The sequence below is a fragment of the Silene latifolia genome, chromosome 7, assembly GCF_048544455.1.
Source record: "Silene latifolia isolate original U9 population chromosome 7, ASM4854445v1, whole genome shotgun sequence".
NCBI classification, from domain to species: domain Eukaryota; kingdom Viridiplantae; phylum Streptophyta; class Magnoliopsida; order Caryophyllales; family Caryophyllaceae; genus Silene; species Silene latifolia.
In genome coordinates this window covers 97,329,022-97,353,463 of record NC_133532.1, presented here as the reverse complement: position 1 = coordinate 97,353,463, position 24,442 = coordinate 97,329,022, and the positions used below count along the sequence as shown (strand labels likewise).

Sequence of the window (24,442 nt, the reverse complement as noted above, 5' to 3'; positions counted from 1 at the left end):
TTTAGTATCAAATCCATGAACAAAAACCTCATTAAACCCCTTCGGATGATGATCATACAGGTCTCGACTCGGCTCAAAAACTCCACCAACATCCACCACAGCATCCAGCGTCTCCAACACGGCAACACCTAATCCTTAAACACCATGTCAAAACTCAATGCCATTAATTAATTAATTTAATTAATATTAAAATAGATAGGGTTAGAAGATAACCTCGTGCACTAAACGAACTAAAACCCCTAAAATTGAGTAAAACAAACTGAATTACCTTACAATAGCCGAGTGCTATGGGGTTTTAGATGCGGCGTCTTCAAATTAAATAGATTATGTTAGAAGAAAGACATGAAACACAACCTGCACATCACGTATATTTTTCAAAATCATACAGAGAATGCATCTGATTGAACTTGGTATTGTGCAGGAGCACAAACAGGCACTAATTGACGCTATTGCTAGACTTGAAGATGCATCTGATGGGGAAAGTGGTAATACGTGACTGCTTTGGTATTTGTAAAATTGAGAAGGCTCCTTGTGTGGTTTTATCCATGTCTCCCATGTAGTTCTGTAGCACCATCATAGGTCCACTTAAATCAAACCGTAGATACAGTTCAATCATAATCAATATCATAATTTCTAAGTTAAGGGTCAACTAAAAGTATATAACTCGGATGATCCAGACGGTGGGAAAGACAAGGAGTTAGCTGATGAGTGAGTGGTGTAAAACATAATGAGTTAGATGATGATCAGTGAGAGGATGAGTTAGTAGTGTAAAAGAAAGGTGAGTGAGTTATCAAGAGAAAATGAGTGAGTAGTGTAGAAGAAAGGTGAGTGAGTTATGGAGAGAAAATGAGTGAGCAGTGTAATGAGTAGTGTAGAAGAAAGGTGAGTGAATTATTCAAAGAAAGTGAGTGAGACGATGAGTGAGTGGTGTATAGAGCTGGCAAGTCTGACCCGACCCGAACCCGAGCAAACCCGACCCGACCCGAACCCGAAAATATTGTGACCCGAAACCGACCCGACCCGACCCGATGACGACCCGTAACCCGACACGACCCGATTATCAGTGACCCGAACCCGACCCAGACCCGACCCGATATTGACCCGACCCGATACTGACCCGATTAAATTGATGACCCGACAATTATTAAGCTTAATTTTGATCAAAATGAAAGTGATTTTGTGTTTAAATTGATATGTTTGAGTGGTTTGACTTAGTAATGGATTAATTAAACTAAATAATAGGTTAAAAACTAAATTTAATGGTAAAAAATTATAATAATGCGATTAAGTTACCGGACCCGATAATGACCCGACCCGACCCGATACATCATTTGACCCAAAATGACCCGACCCGATAATGACCCGAACCCGACCCGACTCGACCCGAAAGGGTATGCTGACCCGATATGACCCGACCCGACGTGACCCGACCCAAACCCGACCCGACTGACCTGATTGCCACCTCTAGTGGTGTTAGTAGAAGAAAGGAAGGTTAGTGGTGTAGAAGAAAGGTAGGGAAGAATTGAGGGATAAGATGTGTTAGGAATGAAAGGCTGAGATTTTGAGGCAACTATTCATAGCTACAGTGATACAACTTCAAACTTTTATAAGTGTATGGATTATGGTACTTAGTACTCTTGCTATAAATTTATACATAGATCCAATCAATTAAGATTCTTTCTCAAACTACCCTTGTAATACTCGATAATTTAATGGCATGGTTAGTAGCTAATCAAGGTGAAAATGTGTGTCATAAATAATAATTGGGCATTTTATATATTATATTTTATAAATAATATTTACGATTAATGAATATGTCATGAGACGGAAAATAATTATAAAATAATGGATAAGTCGGGAAGACGAGTTGGGTCGAGTAATAGGCGTGTAATATGGTAATAATAATACTAGTAATTCTATCTTTAATAATAATCATAAACAACAATAAAAAAAAAAATAATAATAATAATAATAATAATAATAAAATAATAAAAAAGATAATAATAATAATAATAATAATAATAATAATAATAATAATAATAATAATAATAATAATAATAATAATAATAATAATAATAATAATAATAATAATAATAATAATAATAATAATAATAATAATAATAATGCATTGGGCTAATCACACTTTAAGCTATGCTGGGAAAGTCACTCTTATTAATTCTGTGGTTTTTGGAATCCAAAATTTTTGGGAGCTAGCATTCTTTTGCCTAAGGGTATAGTCAAGAAGCTTTAGAGGATCTGCAAAGATTTTTTCTGGGGCATTGAAGAGGGCAAAAGAAGATTGGTTTTTAAGAAGTGGATTGATTTTTGTCTTCCTAGAAGGGAAGGGGGAATGGATATCAAGGAAATTATGAGTTGGAACAAGTGCCAAATGACAAGATGGGTCTGGAAGCTTATTTACAAACTTGACTGTCTTTGGTCAGCTTGGTTCAAGCATTATGTGCTCAAAGGGGAGACTATATGGCAGGCAACTAGTACCATATCTCATTCTTGGTTTTGGAAGTCTGTCATCACTATTAAAGATATGCTTGTCCAACTCGCTGGGGTGAACAAAACTGCTGAGGAGGTGCTGGCTGAGTGTACTAGACATGGAAAATTCCAGGTGAGTCTGCTTTATCAGAGGATCAGACCTAAAGGGGATGATGTTGGCTGGTATAGGGCTATTCATGACCGAGCAGTGTTGCCAAAGCATGCTGTCATTGTGATTTTGGCCTGTCAGAATAAGCTCTATGCGATTGATAACCTCCAACATCGGGGTTTCTGCTTTGCAAATAGGTGTGTGCTCTGTGAGAAAGAGGAGGAGACTACAGCTCACTTGTTCTTTGCTTGTTCCTTCTCCTCTTGGGTATGGGTTGCTGCTTATAGAAGGATGGGTCATTTTGATCCCCCTAATACTTTGCCTCAGGTTTTGCGATGGTTTGCTCTGTATAATCGTGGTGCTGCTATAGGGAAGGCTATGAGGCGTTGTCTGTTAGCTTGCACAATCTACCTGATATGGAGGGAACGCAATGACCGTATTTTCCAGGATAAGAGGACTGATCCCCAGGCCTTAAGTCAAAAAATTTGTTATGTTGTCTCTACTCGAATGTATTATCTAGCTAAGTAGGCTTTGTGGTTATTACTTTTAAGGTGGCTGTTTGGAAGTCGTCTTTGTAGGCTGTTGGTTTTGTGGGTCTGTACTCATTTTTCTATTTATTAATGAAAGATCCCTTGCATTTTCTGGAAAAAAAATAAAAAAAATAAAAAAAATAAATAATAATAATAATAATAATAATAAAGATAATGATAATAATAATAATAATAATAATGAAAATAATAATAATAATAATAATAATAATAATAATAATAATAATAATAATAATAATAATAATAATAATAATGCTAATAATAATGATAATAAAGATAATGATGATAATAATAATAATAATAATGATAATGATAATAATAATAAGTTGCCATGGCTCGGGGTAGGGGTCGCCCTCCTAAGGGGAGACCACCATTGGAACACCCGTCTTCTTCTGATCATTCTGCTACCGAAAACTTGGAGAATTCTTCTCTGTCCTCTGATAATTCATCTGCCCAGGGTAACAATCCTCGTTCCCCCATTCTCCTTAGTGATTACATAATTACTGTTGTTCAATCTTCTGCTCGTAAATCTGTTGTTGTGGTTCCAATTGCTTCTGCTAGTTGTAATTCTGTTGATACCGCCATTGTTATTGATAATTCTTCCATTAATCCTGAGACTGTTGTGCCTACTGTCACTGCTACTGTGATCCATGAGACTAGTAGCGTTATTGCGTCTGAACGTTCGGTTACTGAGCCTAATCCCATTGTTGAATCTGTGACTTCTGGTAATTCTGAGAACTCTGATGCTATCCTTGACAATCCTGGTGTTAAATCTGCTGTAACTAAGGGTATTAGTGGGACTGATAATAGTCAATGGAATGATGTTGTAAAAGGAGGGAATCAACTGGGTATGTCATTGTTTTTTTATGAACATAGTAAGCTTTCCATGGAAATTGATGTTGAGCTTGATGATTTCAAGAGTGAACTTGAGTTCTGGCAGTTTACTTTGCTGAGTAACTTCTTAGGTTCCAAGCCTACATTGAAACAAGTTCAGGAGTTTGCTCAGAAATGTTGGCATCATATAGCTTCTCCTGTTGTCCAATACTATAAGAAAGGGTGGTTTAGCTTCAGATTCACTAGTTTGGAGGACATGAATAACGTATTAAAGGAAGGTCCTTGGAAATTAGGTAATAGTTCCCTCATCCTTAAGCAATGGTACCCTAATTTTTCCATGGAAATGGATAGAGTATCCACTGTTCGTATTTGGGTTATGTTCCCTGACTTGGAACCTTTTCTATGGTCTGAAAATGTTCTTAGTAAGATGGCTAGTAAGATTGGGAAGCCTTTGTTTGCTGATCTCGATACCACCTGTAAGGCTAAACTTTCCTTTGCTAGGATTATGGTTGAAGCTGATGTTTCAACCACTCTGCTTGACCATATTGTTCTGAATACTCCTTATCAGGGGCAATCTTCTCAGAGGGTCATTTATGAATGGTTACCCTTCCATTGTTCTGGCTGTGGGAAGTTGGGTCATCAGCTTGGTAGTTGCAAATGGCACCAGCCTAAGGCCCCAGCTGTCCCCAAGAAAGTCTACAAGCCTATTTCTAAGCATATGCCTACTTCTGCACCTAGTGTATCTCAGCAAGAGGAGGGACATGGCTCAGAATGCCTTGAGCTAGGTGGTACCTCAGCTGGCCTTGATGAACCTACTGCCTCTGGTAGTGCTGAGGAGTTGGAGGCTCCTCTCACTATTCAGTTGGTGGTAGCTTCTCCCTTGGCTGCTGAAATGCACTCAGAATGCCTTGAGCTAGGCCACAGTACCCCTCCTTCTGATGATGCTAGAGTGATTAGTAGTGAGTCTCAAATTGCCAAGAGGAGAGACTATTCAGAGGCTCCTACATCCCCTACTTCTGATACTCAAACCTGGGTTACTCCTAATAAGTTTGACCTTCTTCAATCTAGTGATCTTATTACTCCTGCACCAGTGGATAAAGCTCCCCCTGATAAAACATGTCATGAGGATCTGCTCTTAGAACATTAGAGGGTGTAATGACCCTCTCAAGAAGCAGGAACTTAGTGACTTCCTGTGGGCTAATAAACTTGATATTCTTGGGGTTCTTGAGACTAGAATAAATGAGAATAAAGCTAACAAAATTATCAAGAATAGGTTCAGTAACTACCATGTGGTTTGTAACTACTCTAGTCACTATAATGGCATGATTTGGCTTATTTGGAATCCTGTCACTATTGCTGTTACTACCTTTATTGTGCATGATCAATTAATTCATTGTAGTATAGTTCACCATGCCACCTCTCACCAATTCCATTTGACTCTAGTCTATGGGAATAATGATCCCCAAATCAGACTGGATCTTTGGTCTGCTCTTTCTTCTATAAAGAACACTGTTACTGACTGGCTAGTTCTGGGTTATTTCAATGTGGTAAGGGATGTCTCTGAAAGGGTTAGCTCATCTCCCCCTGATTTAGCTGATATGTTGGACTTCAATGAATGCATCCTGAACGGCCAGCTGGATGATATTAATGGTTCAGGTTGTGAATTTACCTGGACTAACAAGCAGGATGATAGTACTAGTAGGGTTTGGTCTATGTTAGATAGGGCTGTTGCTAATTCTTCCTGGCTCTCTAATTTTCCTACCACTCATGTTACCTTTCTTCCTGCTGGTGTCTCAGACCACTCTCCTGTTATGGTCAGTGTTTTTGATGATCCCCATGTTAGATCCAGGTTTAGTTTTCTGAACTGCTGGATTGGTCATTCTTTGTACAAGGGCATTATATCTCAGGCCTGACAGACTTATGTAAATGGCTCTGTAATGTTTAGAGTATTTAGCAAGCTCAAGAATGTTAAGCATGGTCTGCTCAAGCTTCATAAGGACCACTTCAGTTCCCTCCCTGATAGAGTCTCTCTTGCAAGATCTTCTCTCATAGACTGTCAGCAGGAGCTCCAAGCTTCTCCTTTATCTCAGACTCTGATTGATCTGGAAAGGAGGCTTTTGGCTGAGTATAGTAGCTTTAAAGCTGCTGAAATGCGTATGCTCAAGCAAAAAGTTAAGATAGAAAACATTAAGCATGGGGATTGCTCTTCTAAATTCTTCTTTGCCAAAATTCATGAAAGGAAGCAGCAGCAGATTATTGGTAGGATTCTTGACAAAGATGGTAAGGAAAGGATTGGCTTGGCTGATGTTGCTGATGGCTTTGTGGATTACTACACTAATCTTCTGGGTGCCAGTACTGCTGTCAATCCCTTAGATGTTGAGTTTATCCAACAAGGTCCTTGTGTTCCTAATACTGATTATGCTGCCCTGACCAAGCCTGTTACTACTTCTGAGATTAAGGATGCCTTATTTAGTATTGGGTCTGGTAGAAGTCCTGGGCCTGATGGGTTCTCTTCTGCTTTCTTTAAGGACTTTTAGGATCATTGGGAATGATTTTTGCACTGCTGCTTAGGAATTTTTCAGGACTGGCAAGATGTGTAAGCAAGCTAACTCCACTCTCATTACCCTTATCCCTAAAAAGAAAGTTAGTCAGTCTGTCCTTGATTTTAGACTTATCTCATGTTGTACTACCATATACAAAACTGTGAGTAAGGTCATTGCCAACAGACTCAAAGATACTCTCCCTTGTCTCATTGGCCCTGAGCAGGCTACTTTTATTCAGGGTAGAAGTATATTTGAAAACATTATGCTCTCTCAATCTTTAGTAAGAAACTATACAAGGAAATATATTACCCCTAGGAGTTTGATCAAGGTTGATATTCAGAAAGCCTTTGATTCTCTTCAATGGGATTTTGTTAGGAGTATGCTTGAAGCTTTGAAGTTCCCTCCTATCTTCATTAACTGGATCATGGGTTGTATCTCAAGCTCCTGGTTTTCCATCAAAGTCAATGGAGCAGTTCATGGCTTCTTCAAAGGGAAGAGTGGTGTCAGGCAAGGGGACCCACTCTTCCCTATATTTTTGTCCTAAGTATGGAGATTTTATCACGTTATCTCAGGAAATTAACTCTCTAAACTCAGGTCTCCCTGCATCCTAAATGCTCTAAACTTAAACTTACTTACCTGATTTTTGCAAATGATCTTATGCTTTTCGTAAGAGGTGATATACCTTATGTTCAAGGAGCTGTTCATCTGTTGAACCTTTTTGCTAAATGGTCAGGATTAAGAGCTAATATTAGTAAAACTGAGATTTACTTTGGTGGGGTTTCTCCTGCAGTCAAAGCCCTTATTCTTCAGCATATTGGGTTTACTGAAGTAAGCTTCCCTTTCAATACTTAGGTATCCCCCTCAACTCTTGTAGAAATTCTGCTGAGGTTTATGGTACCCTTCTCACTAAAATTCAGAATTCCTTCCTCCACTGGTCTAATAGTTTTCTTTCCTATGATGGGAGGGTTCGGATCATTAATTCTGTAATATTTGCATTACTAATTTTTGGTGTGCTAGTGCTCTACTTCCCAAGGCCATTTTGAAACGTATTATTAAGATCTGTAAAGACTTTTTCTGGCATGTTGATAAGGGCTGCAGGAAGCAAGTCTTCCACTCTTGGGCGGCTGTTTGTAGACCAGCTCAGGAGGGTGGTCTTGGTGTCAAGGAAATTCTATCCTGGAATAAAGCACTACTTGCTAAATGGCTCTGGCTTCTGGAGAATGACACTTCTGGAATCTGGGCACAATGGAATAGAGCCTATATTCTTTCCACTGGGTATATTTGGACTCTTAGTGTCAAAGATCGTTATTATGAGAGTCTTTGTAGTATTCTGGCTGTTAAAGAAGAGATTGTTGCTAGAACTGGCTCTATTGTGGTTGCTACTCAGATACTGAACAGCTGGGTCAGGCATGGTAAATTTCAGGTTAGCACGGCTTACCATTGGTTTAGAGAAAAGGGGGAGACTGTCTACTGGTTTAAAGCTCTACAGGGGAATGCCATTGTTCCTAAGCACAGAACCTGTGCCATCTTAGCTGCTTTTAAACATTTGCCCACGGTTGATCTTCTTATAAGTAGGGGGCTGATTCCGATTAACAGATGTGTCCTTTGTCAAGCTGCTGCTGAAAGTCATGAACATCTCTTTTTCAGCTGTACATTCTCTTAGGATGTCTGGAATGCTTTGCTTCAGTGGATGCATCTTAGCAGTCGTTCTGTTAGTCTCTGGACTGAGCTTCGATGGATGGCTCAAACCAATGGTCAGAGACATTGGAAGAATATGTGGAGAAAAGCTTGTCTTGCTGCTGTTATCTACTACTTATGGCAGGAGAGAAACCAAAGAATTTTCACTGGGCATGAGAGCTCTTCTACAGCTCTTCTCAGTCAGATTCAGTTTACTGTTAAACATCGTTTGTTAGGTTGTAATTCTCTTCCTAGTTGTCTGGTTGCTCATCTCGCTTAAGGCTCTTAGCCTATTAGTGGTTAGCCTTTGTAAGTTTTTATCCTCTTTCTAATAAAATGAGGTATATCTTCTTGCAAAAAAAAATGATAATAAAGATAATAATAATAATAATAATAATAATAATAAAGATAATAATAATGATAATAATAATAATAAAGATAATAAGCGATTTTTGAAAACGTGCGTTTTTCTGATCGATGCTGCTGCCCTAGCCGTCACTTCTGCCACCACCGTTAGGCGCCTACTGCCATCAACCTCTCCACCCTCACGCTAGTCACGCCGTCGGTAGTGGGGTTGCCGGTGATGTGTTGTTAAGTGTTTGTGCGGTGTTGGAATCGTGGAGTTAGGGCAGTTTTTCATCAGACTTCGCTAGCATTTCCGTCGCCCCTGTTGTTGACGACTGCCAACCAACACTTCACAACGACCTTTAGACCTCACGTCGCTGGTCAGGGGTGGTTTGTGTTGGTGGTTTTCTACGGTTGTCGTGTTTGAGGGAGTTTGGTGTTTACGAGTGCGGCTGTCGGTTCTGGGATTCTAGCCGCCTACCTGCGGTTGGTTTTCTTCAGCGCCACCACCCAATGGCTATCAGACCTCCAGTCGCCGGTCATTGTTGTGGTGGCTGACGGCGCTGCTCTTGTGTCTACGGTGAGTTTCTCTTTGTTTTCGCAGTAGGGTTTTCTTTTGTTAACTTTTTCTTTACTTCATCGTCCTTTTGCTGCTGGTTTTTTGGCAACCGTGGTCTAGTGTCTCCTGCCACCGCTGTCTGGCCATTGCCGTTTGCTCCTGCCCGTATTCGTGTAGGTTGTGGTTGTGGTGGGTGTTGCAGATTATTGTGGTCGTGGGGTTCGTGTGCTGCATTGTTCGTCGACCACCACCGGAGTGGGTGGTCTGTTGGTGGTCAGTGGGGCTGTCTTCTAGGCCATTGTTTAGCCTTTTTACCGGCTGCCTTGTCTTCTTAGAGCCTCTAGCTGCTTGTACGGTTGCCTGTGTGGTGGTTTGCGTTCGGGTGGTTGCTTGGTGGCTATATCGGTATTTTATTTTCTTTTGCAGGTAGGGTGTTAGGTTTTTTGTTGTCCTTAATGCCTGAGCTTGTGCGGTACCATTGTCCTTTTTCGGGCCGTCGTGGGTGTCGGGATGGTTTTGGTAAGGACCTTACTAAGGCTGCATGGCAGAAACATTTATAGGACCGACATTGTCATGATGGTGCGTTGGACCTTACGCGTCAGACTCTTACTGATAGTTTGACTGTTTATTCCAATGCCGAGAGTTCTTTGAGACGGATGGGGCTCTGGTTGTGTGGGGTGTGTTTTAAAACCCGTACTATTCTAGCTAGATGTCGGCATAGTCGGGGTGATATTGTGATGCATCCGGATTGTGTAGATGGCCTCTACACCTTTCATATTTATGGTATTTCGAGACCTTTGGCTCCTTCTACTTCGGTTTCTTCTGGTGATAGTGTTGAGCTGATTCAGTGGTCTATATCTTCCCTTGATCGTTTATTGTCGTTAAGCCTTCGTACCGTGAGATCTATTCCTCCTAAGTGCCGTCTTGGGTTTGCTCGGGCTTTGAAAGGGGCCATGGATGATGTGGCTGATTTCCCTAGTGATCTCTCCCGCTGGGTTCGTTTGCTTGTTCTGCCACTTTGTTTGCTTAAGACTTTCGCTCCTCAGAGTAATCATGAGTGTCGGACTACTATTCGGCGTCAGCATCAGGAGGAGAGTATTGCCAGGGCTATCCTTGCTTGGGGGGTACCTGGGGGGGAAGGGGGGGGGGGGTTGCAGTTGTTACAGGAGTGCTTCGATGAGGGTCCTTCTTCATTTACTGTGGACGAGGATCTGGATTTGAGTGAGCGGAAGATTTGTGATGGCCACTATACTGCTGCTGTCCGGGTGCTTTATTCCTCTGGGGTCGCCCCCTACTCCGATGCCACTCTTGTGGCCTTGCGTGAGAAGCATCCTGTCGCCCTGCCTCCTTCTTTGCCTCCTTTGTTTGGGGATCATCATCCTCTAGTTGCCTCTTCGACTGTAGTTTTAGATATGATTCAGAGCTTCCCACGCGGTACTTCTTGTGGGCGGGATGGTTTTCGTGCCCAGCATCTTATGGACTGTTTGAGTGGCGCTGTTGTGGCTATCTTTGATGATTTGATCACTTCTATTACAAGGGTGGTTAATCTTTTTCTTGAGGGCCGGTGTCCTCTTCCTCTGGGTGAGTATATTGCCAGCGCCCCTCTCACGCCACTCGTTAAACCGGGTGGTGGGGTTCGTCCTATTGCTGTTGGCACGGTCTGGAGACGGCTTGTCTCTAAGGTTGGTACTGTTATGGTTGGTCCTTCTTTATCTTCTTATTTTGATGGGCTTCAGTTTGGGGTGGGTGTGTCCGGTGGAGGAGAGGCTATCTTGCATGCCTTGAACCGGCTCATTGAGGCTCGGGGTGCTTAGGTGGGGCTTTCTATGTTGTTGGTTGATTTCCAGAATGCGTTCAACCTTGTTCATCGTGCGACCATGCTTTAGGAGGTCCGCCGTCATCGCCCGGTTCTTTCTCGTTGGGTGGAGTTTTGTTATTCCAGCCCTGCCCGTCTTTTTTATGGGGAGCACTGCTTGTGGTCTTGTCAGGGTGTTCAGCAGGGTGATCCGTTGGGCCCGTTGCTTTTTGCTTTGGTTTTGCATCCCTTAGTATGCAAGATCCGGGACACTTTTGACCTTACTATACAGGCGTGATACTTAGATGATGCCACCATCGTGGGTGATACTTTGGAGGTGGGGAAGGTCTTGGATTTGGTTATGGTGGATGGCCCTCGTTTTGGACTGCATCTTAGTGTCTCCAAGACGGAGGTCTTTTGGCCTGTGGAGGATCCTCGGAGTCGGCTTCCTGGGGTTTTCCCCCCTTGTATTTCTCGGCCATTGCGTGGTGTTACAGTTTTGGGTGGACCTGTCAGTACTTGTTCTAGTTTTGGCAGTGAGATTGTGGCGAAGAGAATAACTAAGACCATTGAGCTAATGGACTTGGTTGCGAGGATTGAGGACCCGCAATGTGAGTTGCTTCTACTTCGAGCTTGTACTGGTATTTCTAAGCTCTATTTCTCACTCCGTACTTGCTCCCCTAGTGTTTTTGGGTCAATCCATCTTCCTTTTGATGTCGCTCATCGTTCTAGCTTGGAACGTATTGTCACCGCGTCTGGGCCGGGTTTTGGGGATTGGCAGTGGCGCCTTGCTATATTCCCTTTTCATCTTGGTGGCTATGCGGCGGGAGATGTTTTATTTTATGCTTTTATTGCGTCCCGTTTGCAGTCTGCTGGTTTGCAGGCTAAGCTCCTTGGCCCTTCTGGTATTGTAGCTGCTGGCCCTGCTTTTGATGATGTCGCGCGGGTGTTTACAGCGACTACAGGCTCAGGTATCTTAGGTAACCCTAGTGAAATTGCTGCCCCCAAACTTATGAAGAAATTGGCAGACATTTATTTCGCGACAGTTGCTGCTACCTCAGAGTCTGTTTTCTCTTTGACACCACGCCAGCTTGCTTTATGGCAGTCTCAGCAAGGTTCTCAGTCCTCTGATTGGTTACGTGCGGTTTCTATCTCGGGGTTGGGTCAGACTATGAATGGGAGGACTTACCGTAGTGTGCTTGGGTATCGTCTGGGTGTTCCGTTATTCACGGTATCTAGGCCCTGTCCTGCTTGCTCTCGGGTTTTTTTTTGAGGATGTTTTTGGGGACCACGTTGTTTCTTGTCTTTGAAATCTTTGTGGGCGTTAAACATCGGCATAACCTCGTCCGAGACACTCTTTTCGACATCTGTTATAGATCTGGTATTACTGCGGGAAAGGAGGTTGATATCGGTTTGGTTGATGGGCATGGTGGCTCTCTTCGTCCTGCGGATTTGTTACTTTATTCTTGGGATAGAGGGCGTGATGTGTGCGTTGACTTGACAGGGTCTTCTCCTTTGACTCAGACTTGGATGACGGATTTTGTGCCTGGCCGGGTTGTCGCCGATGCTGCTCAGCGTAAGTGTGCTAAGTACGGGGATTTGTGCGCGGCAGCGGGTTATGGTTTCCTTCCTTTCTCTTTCTCTTCACTTGGGGAGCTGGGTTCGGATGCTGTTGCCTTGCTCAAGCGGATCCAGAAATTCTCGGTATCTCAAGATGCGGGGGCTCGGGTGGTCGCTTACATTTTTACTAGACTTAGCTTTGCTGTTGCTAAGGGTGTGGGAGCCCAGATTGTCTCTCGGCTCCCCACCAATTTCATGTAAACTTTTATTTTCCTTTTAATGAAAGCTGCGCATCCTTCTATAATAATAATAATAATAATAATAATAATAATAATAATAATAATAATAATAATAATAATAATAATAATAATAATAATAATAATAATAATAATAATAATAATAATAATAATAATAATAATAATAATAATAATAATCATAATAATCATAATAATCATCATAATAATAATCATAATAATAATAATAATAGTAATAATAATAATAATAATAATAATAATAATAATAATAATAATAATAATAATAATAATAATAATAATAATAATAATAATAATAATAATAATAATAATAAAGATAATAATAATAATAATCTTGTGCGTAATACTCCCACAATTCGCATTAGTTCTCCTAAACGTCCTATTGCTCCATCTAATGCTACGACAATCGCCATTGATGGAAACAATTTAGGGATTGTTACTGAATTAACAACTGCTGAACCTCATTCTTTGAGTAACGTGCTTAATCCTAGTACTGTTGCTAAGCCTGGTGTTGAACCCTCTAACCCTAAGGCAGCTAGGATTACTGATGTTTCTGCTGATGTGATCATTCCCTCTAGCACCATTTGTTCTTTTGGTTTACCTGCATCTTATGTTCCAATCATATACCCTGCAACTTTTCAGGACAAACCTAGTAAGAACTGGGCTGATGTTGCAAAACCAAAGAACCCCATACGCATGAGCTTATTCTTTCATGAGCAAAGCAAGGGATTTTCTGAAATTGCCATTGATTTGGAAGATTTCCAAGAGGAATTGAAGCTATGTAAATTCACCCTAATGGGAAATGTTCTTGGGTCAAAGCCAACTTTGGCTCAGGTTACTACCTATGTTGATAAGAATTGGGGACATATTGCTAAACCAATTGTCCAATACTTCAAAAAGGGGTGGTTTAGTTTTAGGTTTCAAACTGAGACTGACATGACTAATGTTCTGAAGGGTGGCCCTTGGAAAATGGGATCCTACTCTTTCATCTTAAAGCAATGGTCTCCATCTTTCTCTACTGCTATGGATAGGGTCTCACTTATCCCTATATGGGTCTTATTTCCTGATTTAGACCCCTATCTTCGGTCCTCTGTTGTCCTTAGCAAAATGGCCGGTAAAATTGGGAGGCCAATGTTTGCTGATATGCCCACCACTTGCAAAGAAAAGTTGTCTTTTGTTAGGGTTATGGTTGAAGCTGATATCTCCTCTTCTCTTCCTGAGCTGATAACCATTAACACCCCTTTTGGTCCCTCCAAGCAAAGAGTTGACTATGAATGGCTACCCTATTACTGTGCAGAATGTGCTAAAATGGGGCATCAAGCTCGAACTTGTAAAAAATGGAAAACCAAAGACTATCCCAAAAAGAGCTCCAACAAAGGTTTATAGGCCAATCCAGAAGGATTCTTCTGTGGCTACTACACCCTGTCTTCTAGGTGGTACCCCAGTAGCTAGGACTGACCAACATGACCCTCTTGGTCATCCAGTTCAGACCATTTCCACTGGAATGCATAAAAAATGCAGCAGGAAGGGGGAGGTGAGCAAGGCTCAAATAGCCTTGAAGAGAGCCTTGCCATCTACCTCATATGCTTCCCCTTTACCCACTCATAATAATTTCTCTCCTCTAGTGGATTCTGAAGTTGAGGACATTTTACCAGACACTTCTAACTCTGTACCGACTGCCTCCCCCCTGCTAGGTGGTACCTCAGCTAGTATTGGGCCAGCAGCTACTTCTCCACCGGAGAATCAGACCTCCTTTCAGTTGACAGCTCCTGTTGCCCAAACTACTGAAATGCATCAAGAATGCAGGCATGATGATGAGTTGGTTGAGACTCATCCAGTTCAGACCATTGACACTGGGATCTCTCCCCTTGTAGAATCTGAAGTTGAGGAAATTTTGCCAGATACTATTAACTCCGAAGCCTTGATGACTGCCTCCTCTCTGCTAGGTGGTACCTCAGCTAGTATTGGGTCAGTAGTTACCTCTCTGCAGGAGGCTCAGATCTCTCCTCAGTTGAAAACTACTATTGCTCAAGCTACTGAAATGCATCTAGAATGTAGACATGGAGATGAGATGACTGAGACTCAAATAGCCTTGAAGAGAGCCACATCATCTGTCCTAGTGGATGTTCCACTTATGGTTCTCACACCAGTGACTCAGGAAACTCTGGATATTCTGATTGTTAAATCTGAACTTACCAGAATGGAGCATACAATAGGGGAAAAGGACCCTCCTGATAAACTTCCATGAAGATCTCTTCTTGGAACATTAGAGGGGGAAATGATCCCCTCAAACAACAAGAAGTGTTGGATTTTATTAGAAATACTCAGGTTGACATTTTTGGAATTCTGGAAGCTAGAATTAAAGAAAAAGCTGCAAAAACTCTTATCAAGCAACATTATAGGAATTATAATGTGGTGTGCAACTATGCTGCTCACTACAATGGTCAAATTTGGCTCATTTGGAGGCCAGCACATGTAACTGTCACTATCCTCAAGATTCATTCCCAATTCATTCATTGTGAGGCTACTCATCATGCCACTAGGCATGTCTTTCATCTGACTATGGTTTATGCTAGCAACAAGGCTAGGACTCGTGATGATCTCTGGGTTAATCTCCAGCAGATCAGTACTCAAGTGCAGCATTGGCTTATATTGGGTGATTTTAATGTGGTTAAGGATGTCAGTGAAAGGGTTAGTAGTACTCCTCCTAATCTTGGAGACATCTTGGATTTTAATTCTTGCATCCTTCGTTGTGGGGTTGATGATATTTACAGCACTGGGTGTGAGATAACCTGGACAAATAAGCAGGATGTCTCTTCCATTGTCTAGTCTAAGCTTGATAGGGCTCTTGCAAACTCCTCTTGGCTGAACACTTTCCCTGGTACCTCTGCCTGTTTTCTGCCTGCAGGTATATCTGATCACTCTCCTGTGTTGGTCACTGTGTTTGAAGATAAACATGTTGGGTACAGATTTAGCTTTCTCAATAGTTGGGTGGAACATCCTGATTATCATAATTTGGTCTCTGAGGCTTGGCAAGAGCCTGTTGCAGGCTCCACTATGTTTAAGCTTTTTAAGAAGCTTAAAAATGTTAAGGGAAAACTTAAAAAGCTACATAAAGAGAACTTCACTCATATGGCTCAGCAAATTAAGGACAGCAAGGAGGCTCTTCATCACTCTCAAGAGCAAATACAAGCTAATCTTTCAAATTCTGAACTTTATGATCAGGAAAGGACTCTTCTTGCTAATTATACTAGTCTTAAGCAACTTGAAAGCTCCATCATCAATAAAAAAGCTAAGATTGATCACATATCCTATAGTGACTCATCTTCCAAGTACTTCTTTGCTCGTATTCAGGATAGGAAACAGCAGCAAATTATTGGGAGAATTTTTGACAAAGATGGTAATGAGCAAATTGGGGTGGACAATGTAGCTGCTGGTTTCATTGACTACTATAACCACCTACTTAGCTCCTCTCAGTCCACCTGATGTGAATATTATTTGCGCACATTTAGTCTCCTAATTGAGCCTATTTTGCGTACTATTATAACATTTCATGACCGTTTTACCCGTCAATTCCTTCCTATTTCGTTTTCCTATTGCATTATGTTTGTTTTGTAGGAAAGAAGACAATTAGGCGGAAATTCCCGTCTCCCGTACATATTTGGAAGATTATTGACGATATTGGTTGAACGAGTATGGAAGGAGAGGCAAGAACTAAGGTCAACAATGCAAGTATAAGAAGTATGCGAAAGGAAGAAGCAAAGCACCCTGAGGAACAATCCGAGCGTCCTAGTTTCAAGACGCTCGTCGCCACCTCAAGCAATCCGAGCGTCCCGACTGCCAAGCCGCTCGTCTCCCCTGCCCACGATCCGAGCGTCTTCCCCCTTTGTACGAGCGGACCGTGACGTTTTCAGCAAATATGCTCATCTCTACGAAATACTTGCATTTCCCTACTTAGAACTTAGAATTGTTAATTACTAATTTAGCCTTATTTAACCTAATGATGCACTACTATATATACCCCATTTGATGATAATCAAAGGAGGGGGGCTCTCTTAGGAGGAAATTCTCTTAGATTAGATTAGAGTAGATTAGAATATAGGATCCTTTAATCTTTCCACAAATTACATATTAATCTTTCCTTAATTATTGTTCAAGTTTATTATTATTAGGTAATTGAAGATTATTGGATTATTATTGGAGAATTGACAACTCTTCATCAATCAATCAAGTTCTCTTCTTTTATTCTTTGCTTTATTATTTGGAATCATCTCAAGTTTGGTATAATTCTTTTACCCTTTACTCTTTATCGTTTATTTCCTCATTCTCTTATCATGTCTACACTTGTTGTAATGATTGACATAATTAATGACATGTTCTCTATGATAATGAGTGAGTAGTTACTAAACTAGGATTAGTGGGTAATTAGTGGAAATAAACACGGGGATTAATCATGCTTAATCTAATATGTTTTCATAATTAATTTGCTTGCTTGTTGTAATGTCAACCTATGCACATGTTATGTTTGATGAAATGCTAAGCCTATGAATCCTTGCATTTTTACCCATCTCTTATCTATTCAGCAATACTTGTAAGACATAAACCAACTCGAGTCATGTTAGACCATGCATAGAAGTGAATAGGAGGAAAGTAAGTCGACTTGTAGGTGTTGTACAATCTAATCGATTCGGCTCCGGGACCCAACTCTTCCTAAGAACCGTGAGACATAAACCAACTCGGTTCCTCTACAACATTAACTGCTTGCAACTATTTAAACTTGTTTGTATGATCAACACCATGAATCCCCTATGACCCCATGATATCCTAGTACTCTTTATTATTTGTTTACACCTTTATTTACTTTATTGCTTTCATTAGTCTGGATCACAACTACAAACCCAAATCAATTATGATACAAGCATAAATTGAGATAGATAGACTTAGAACCCAAAGCACATCGTCCCATAGATCGACCTCGACTTAACCACTAACTAGTTGTTTTGTTGAGAATATAAATGTGTTTGATTGAGAGCCCCAACGACACTCTCACCAAAATGGCGCCATTGCCGGGGACGGTGTTATGTGATTAAGTTCTTGTTTGTTTGTCTATTTTAGTTGTGCTTTAACCTTGAGGAACTTGTTCCTCAAGGTTCGTTCTTACCGTTTTTGTGTAGTTTCCATGCGTGTAGTTATTTCCTTGTCTTAGCTATGATGACTCAAGACTTGACATATGGAGTATATGTTGGATCTTTTGAGTATGACTATGGGTATGGGGAGTTTGAGAAGCAAGTCAACACAAACCTACCTTACTACTCATACAATGAAAATACTAACTACTACCCCAATTTTTCCCACCAACAACCACCCACTCAATACCCACTTTATAATGAATTTCAATTGCCACAATACAATCACTTTCACACCCACCCACAACAAAAAAATGAACCCATTCAAAATGTGATTCTCTAAATGATGGGAGATCAACAAAACTTCTTCAAACAAATGATAGAGGAGAGCCAAAAGAGGGACAATGTTCTTCAAGACATTGTTACCCAAAGTTAGGAATTGGAGATTCAAATTGCCCAAATGAAAGAATCCCAAGAAACCACTTCTTGCCATTCCTTAAAAATTGATCATGAATGTGAATTTGAAGTAGTAACCTTTGATATGGAAGAAGAGAAGTGGGAAGAGCCAATTCCTTTGAGCTCTTGTGAATATGAAAGCGTTGTATTCAACGAAGAAGACAAGAGGTTGAGTAAGCCAAATACTCTTCGCCTTTGTGAGTATGAGGGTGTGACTTTTGATGTGAACATTGAGATGGTGGAGGAAGAATTGTTGAGGAGTGAAGCCCCCATTTATGATTCATCTGAATATAGTAATGATGACAAGACCATAAAAGAGGCTTATGAAGAATACGTGTCTTACAAGGACGTTTGGAATAGGGGAGAAGAATGGACTTGTGATATCACCTTGCTTGAGGAGCCTATCCTTGAGAAGTTTGAGGTATGCTTCCGTGAGGAAGATGAATGTCTCTTTCCTATTGACCATGAATACCTTTTAGCACCCACCGTGGAGCCAATGATTATTCGAGATGATATGGTGGACCTTCTTCAAAAAGTCAAAGCATCATACAAAGGGTACTTGGTGGAAAAGCTCAAGAACAAACTTCCAAATGAACTTGCTTGTGGAAATTTGGCACCCACAACATCAACCCCTAAGGTATTCGGTCATCAATGCAATGAGAATTCTCCTTCTACTCTTGAAGGATTGACAAATTCAAACGCTATCATCATCACCGAAATTGAAGGAGAAGTTGGTGAGTGGAAGTCTTCGGACGACTATGAACCATACTTCATACCTAGTGTTGACAAGAATCATGGGCTTATTGGTTTGAAGCATTGGGAAAGCTCTAGTGCCAAGGACAAGATGAAAGAAAGAATTTACGACAAGCTTCCTTGGCCAAATTTCTGTTGGAGCTTGTGTCCTCCAGTTAGTGCGGATAACGTCATTGCACATACACTTGTACGGACAAGTGGGAGCTTGTTGGGGTTGGTGTCCTTAACAGTTAGTGCAAGGACTTATAAATCTCTAAAAGGATCAAAGGGCATACTTTTGGTATTATTATCAGTTGATCCACGTTTATCAATAACGGTTGGCTTGCTAGATAAGTTTGACGTTATTGTCATACAGATGGCGGTGATCAACTGGTCCCTAAAAGTCACACCTATAGGATACGTTTGAGAGATGTGACGGTATGAAAATACAGTCATGTAGATGCCAATATTGACTAACCAGTTAGTCCGAGTTATTTGACTAGTAATTAGTCAAAATGTGATGTTGAGATATTTTATTTAATACGGATTAAATAATAACGGCTAAGGCGAATTAAGCAGTTAATTCGTAAAATTAAATATAAGCGATTTATATTTGATTAATGTATATTGGACAAATTAATTATACGATATTGTCTTTGTCGGACACGTATTAATGATTCAACTGATCCGTGTTATTATTAGTTGACGCTTTAATATCCGATAACCGATAATGATTTATAATGAAACGCGTCATATACACTTAGCGAATTACATGTCGGACTACGAGTTAAAGTTAAGAGGAAGTGGAAGCCCACTTCCCCTTGATCCACTCGGTTTGGCCGAGATTAGGAGAACAAAAGAGAGTCTCCTCTCTTGCTTAACCTAATCATTCATTTTGCAAAAATAATTAGGGTTTTGGGAATTGTCTCTCTCAAAATTCTAGATCTCTCATCTAACCAAAACTCACAAATCAATCCTCTCAATATTGCAAGGCAATTAGAGGATTCATTCTAGCACAAGGGCATTTCTCGGACAATCTTGGGTGCATCATTTAGGAGGAGGTCTACTTTGATCTCTCATTGCCATATTGCACTAGGACCGAAGGTTATTCCTTGATCTTTATCGTTTCATTATGTTTTTCGTTTTATGACTATAAATCACGTATTAAATTTGCGTTATAATCCTATAAAGAAAGGGTTTTATACGGATATTACCCCACAAGTGGTATCAGAGCGAGGCCACGTAATTTTTTCTATGTGATTTTCATCAAACGAAATGGATCGATTAATTTTTGTTGGAAAAAATTCCACACGGCTGAAAAATTTTTTTCGGTTATATTTTTTTTTTTGCACGGCTGCTTCTTTTTGAATTCCGTGCCGTGTTTTTGTTTTTGTTGTCGATTTGATCTTTGCATATTATTTTGTAATCGATATTCATTGTAAAGTGTTAAGATCTATCAATTGCTATTTCATTTCTATACGGATTAGGTGATATCGCAATTGGTTTTTGTCAAATCGATAATTTTTGTATAAAAATTTTGATAGACCGTGTGGCTTTTGGTCTCGGCATATTTTTATGTGCCACGGCCTGTTTTGCTTTGTGAACCGTGTCTAGTTTACACGGTTGTTTTGTTCTTTTGTTTTGTTTTCGATTTGTTCTTCGCGAATTGTTGTTTTAAACGATAATTACAACAATATGTGAAGATCATGTCAATTGTAATTTTGTTTCAAATCCGGATTAGATTAAATTGCAATTGGGTTTTTACAAATCGTTTTGTTGTTTGATCTTTTGTTGATCTCGAAATGATTGAGCCGTTTTTTTTCCTTTCTATTGTTGCTCACGGTTTTAGCAACAATTTTAAAAAAAAAATTTTTTACGGGTACTGTTCACGCCCAACAGTAGAAAAAAAAAAAAAAAAATTTGTTTTGTTTTTTTTCTTTTCGGCCTTTGTTGCATAAAACGTTTTTTATGCTCTCGCTAGTTAGTGAAACGGTTCACCCACGCAAAATTAAGTTACTTTAAAACGATTTATTGTAAAGGATTATCTCGGATTAAAATTAACTTGACTAAAGCGGTTTTGTCATGTAATTTTAATTATCTTTGGTGGTTTGGATAAAATTTTAACATAATTACGGAATTATGTCACGAATAATTTTAATTTAGTTGATGCATTTTATTTATCGTTATTGTTAATTGTTTTGAATGCTTTTAATTACGTATTTATTTATTTTGCAAACGGTTGTAACTTAGTGTGGCCTTAGTAGAACGTGTTACCGTAATGATGGAACACGGTCTTGGTTGTATTTTGAGATCTCGTATCTCCATTTTTATTTCTTTTAATTACAGTTTTTATTTAGAATGTAAATAGGTTTATATTTGTAAATTTTAGATTGCAATTTTTGAGAAGACCAAAGATGGAGACCGGATGCTCACTCCCGCTACATGGATCAAGATGGAACATCAAGACAAGCTTCTCGGGTCCAACGGTGGATTCCAAAGTTGTTTTATGTTCCTTTTATTAGGATAGGCCACACTAGGAATTTTTATTTACGTATTGCATTCTTTTATTTATTTTTCGCAACGATAATATGCATCATATTCCGCCTAAAAATCCAAACCACCTAATTATTGCATGAAAACTGACACATATAGAGGTCACGAGTTAGTTTTCTTTGACATTCTCATGTCACACGATTTTTAAGCCATCACCCAAATTAATTCATTCACGCAAACGCTAGTTATTCGTTCACTTAATATGAATTATAATTTAGTTGATGGGATCTTCCTCGTATAAACAAAAATTGAGAACGGTCTTTATAGGTCAAACTCCAATGAGTCCCTTCTTCGTCGGTAGGCATAATATGACCCCTTCTACGTCGGGTAAGTTGGAACCGATTGACCTATTTTATCTCAAAACTATGGTCACTCGTACGATCCTGTGATCATGGTGGACTATAGATAGGATTTACAGAAATCTATCGACCAAGAGTTCTTACGGAAGAATTAGCTAAACAGTTGGCTTATCAATTTACAGAAATTGAGTCTTGGGATCACTTGTATCATTCTTGAGGGAGATCAATTATGCAAGTGCAAGAGTCTACACGTTAAAATGAATTTTAAATAGACTTAAATCACCTCGATGAGTTGCTTATTTCGTTTTTGTTTTTCTTTCTTTTTCAGTGTAGATCACGAACTTTTAAAACTGCTAATAACAAATGGCTGGTTCTACTGATAACCCAATGCCAAGTGCCACATTGGACCGTGAGTCACGGCCGGATCTTCATGAATCGGATGAATCGGTCCACTCGGATGAAGAATGATGGATCAAACTTCACGGATTGGGAGGCGGCATTACGGAATGCTACCGCTGCTGATGGGAAGCTCAAATATCTATTAGAGCCCCTCCCGGCAAACCCAGGTCCCACGGCTAGAGCTGCTGAAATCACCAAGTTTAATGATTTCTGTATGGAAGCGGGTGCGATTAAAAACGTACTCATTTTTGCAATGGAATCCAATTTGCAGAAACGCTTCATAGCCCATGGTGCAAACAAGATTTTCACCACGCTCACTAAGGAATTCTCGAAAGCACCGAGAATCGTGACCTATGAGCATACCACTCGCTTCTTTGATGCGAGACTCCAGAAGGGCCAACCGGTTAGCCCACACATTCTCAGCATGATTGAGAATGTCGAGATTGTAACATCAGCGAGAACATTGTTATCGACCGCATGCTTCATTCACTCCACGATGGTTTTTCGCAATTTAGAGCGAATTACTATATGAATGATTTGAAGAAAACCCCACATGAACTGCACTCCCTTCTCGTACAGACCGAGAAGGACATGAAGTTCAGTGGGAGCTTGAAACAGGATGTTCTCGTTGTGTCAAACAAGGGGAAAGGTAAGGGCAAAGCTCAGGCAAACCTAGCAGTAGGTAAACCGAAGTTCAAGAAGTCAGGTTCAGGTAAGAGTGGGCCTGGTGAGTCGAGCACCTCATCAGGCGCGACAAAGAGCAAGAATGAAAACATGGAGTGCCATCATTGCCACAAGACTGGGCATTGGAGGCGTACATGTCCTGTTTATCATGAGGACTTAAAGGCAGGTCGTGTTAAACCTGTTGGTATGTCTTCTCTCTCTTCTACTTTTATTCATATGATTGAGATTAACCACGCAAGTTACGGAACTTGGGTACTTGATACTGGTTGTGGTTCTCATCTGTGTAATCATGTGCAGGGGCTCCGAAACATCGAACCCCTCGTAAAGGGTGAGGTGGACCTGCGTGTTGGGAATGGAGCAAGAGTGGCTGCCATCTCAAAGGGGACATATGTGATCCAGCTTCCTAGCGGATTTGAGTTGTCATTATATGACTGCTATTATGTACCTAGTCTTTCCAAAAACATTATTTCAGTTTCTGCACTTGACAAACTTGGTTTTTCATTTGTAATAGAGAATAATACTTGCATTTTCTCTTTACACGATATGATTTATGGCAAGGCAGTCTCCATGAACGGAATTTATGTTTTAGATCAGACCACCGAAATATTACACGTAATGAATAAAAAGTTAAAGGTTGGTGACAAAGATCAAACGTATCTATGGCACTGCCGTATGGGACACATTAATGAGAAACGCGTAAAACAGCTCATCAAAAATGGAGCTATCTCGACCTTTGATTTTCAATCATTTGGCACGTGTGAATCATGTCTCATCGGTAAGATGACTCGGATTTCATTCAAAGGTGTTGGAATGCGCGCTGCTGACCTATTAGGACTCATACACACGGATGTATGTGGTCCTATGTCAATCACCGCACGAGAAGGCTATAGGTATTTCATCACTTTCACGGACGATTTAAGTAGATATGGCTATGTCTACTTAATGAAGCACAAAAGTGAATCCTTTGAGAAATTCAAGGAATACCAAAATAGGGTACAGAACCTATTAGGTAGAAAGATTAAAACACTACGTTCAGATCGTGGTGGCGAGTATCTTTCTCACGAGTTTGATCAACACCTAAAGGACTGTGGGATTGCCCTACAGTTAACTCCACCTGGAACACCTCAATTGAATGGTGTGTCCGAACGGAGAAATCGAACTTCACTTGATATGGTTCGATCCATGATGAGTCACACCGTGTTGCCTGACTCATTATGGGGTTATGCTCTTCTGTCAGCTGCTCTAATACTTAACCGAAGTCCGTCTAAAGCTGTTGACAAGACTCCATATGAACTATGGAAGGGAACGGTCCCTAACTTGTCCTTTATACGGGTTTGGGGCTGCGAGGCTTATGTCAAGTGGAGACACGAGGATAAGCTCGGCCCGCGATCGGTCAAGACATACTTTATAGGTTATCCTAAAGGAACGCTTGGTCATTACTTTTATTCGCCAACCGAACAACGT

General features: G+C 40.4%; 2 protein-coding genes across 2 annotated transcripts; both read left to right on the top strand.

Annotated features, from left to right (window-relative positions):
* Positions 1-391: 391 nt before the first annotated feature.
* Positions 392-3,124, top strand: LOC141590398 (uncharacterized). The gene is made up of 2 exons (XM_074410994.1): positions 392-485; positions 2,442-3,124. Exons 1-2 carry the CDS (start codon positions 392-394, stop codon positions 3,122-3,124), a joined length of 777 nt encoding a protein of 258 aa, XP_074267095.1.
* An 11,849-nt stretch (positions 3,125-14,973) lies between these two features.
* LOC141590397 (uncharacterized) lies at positions 14,974-16,215 on the top strand. Its single transcript, XM_074410993.1, has 2 exons — positions 14,974-15,511; positions 15,638-16,215. Exons 1-2 carry the CDS (start codon positions 14,974-14,976, stop codon positions 16,213-16,215), a joined length of 1,116 nt encoding a protein of 371 aa, XP_074267094.1.
* The last annotated feature ends 8,227 nt before the right edge of the window (positions 16,216-24,442 follow it).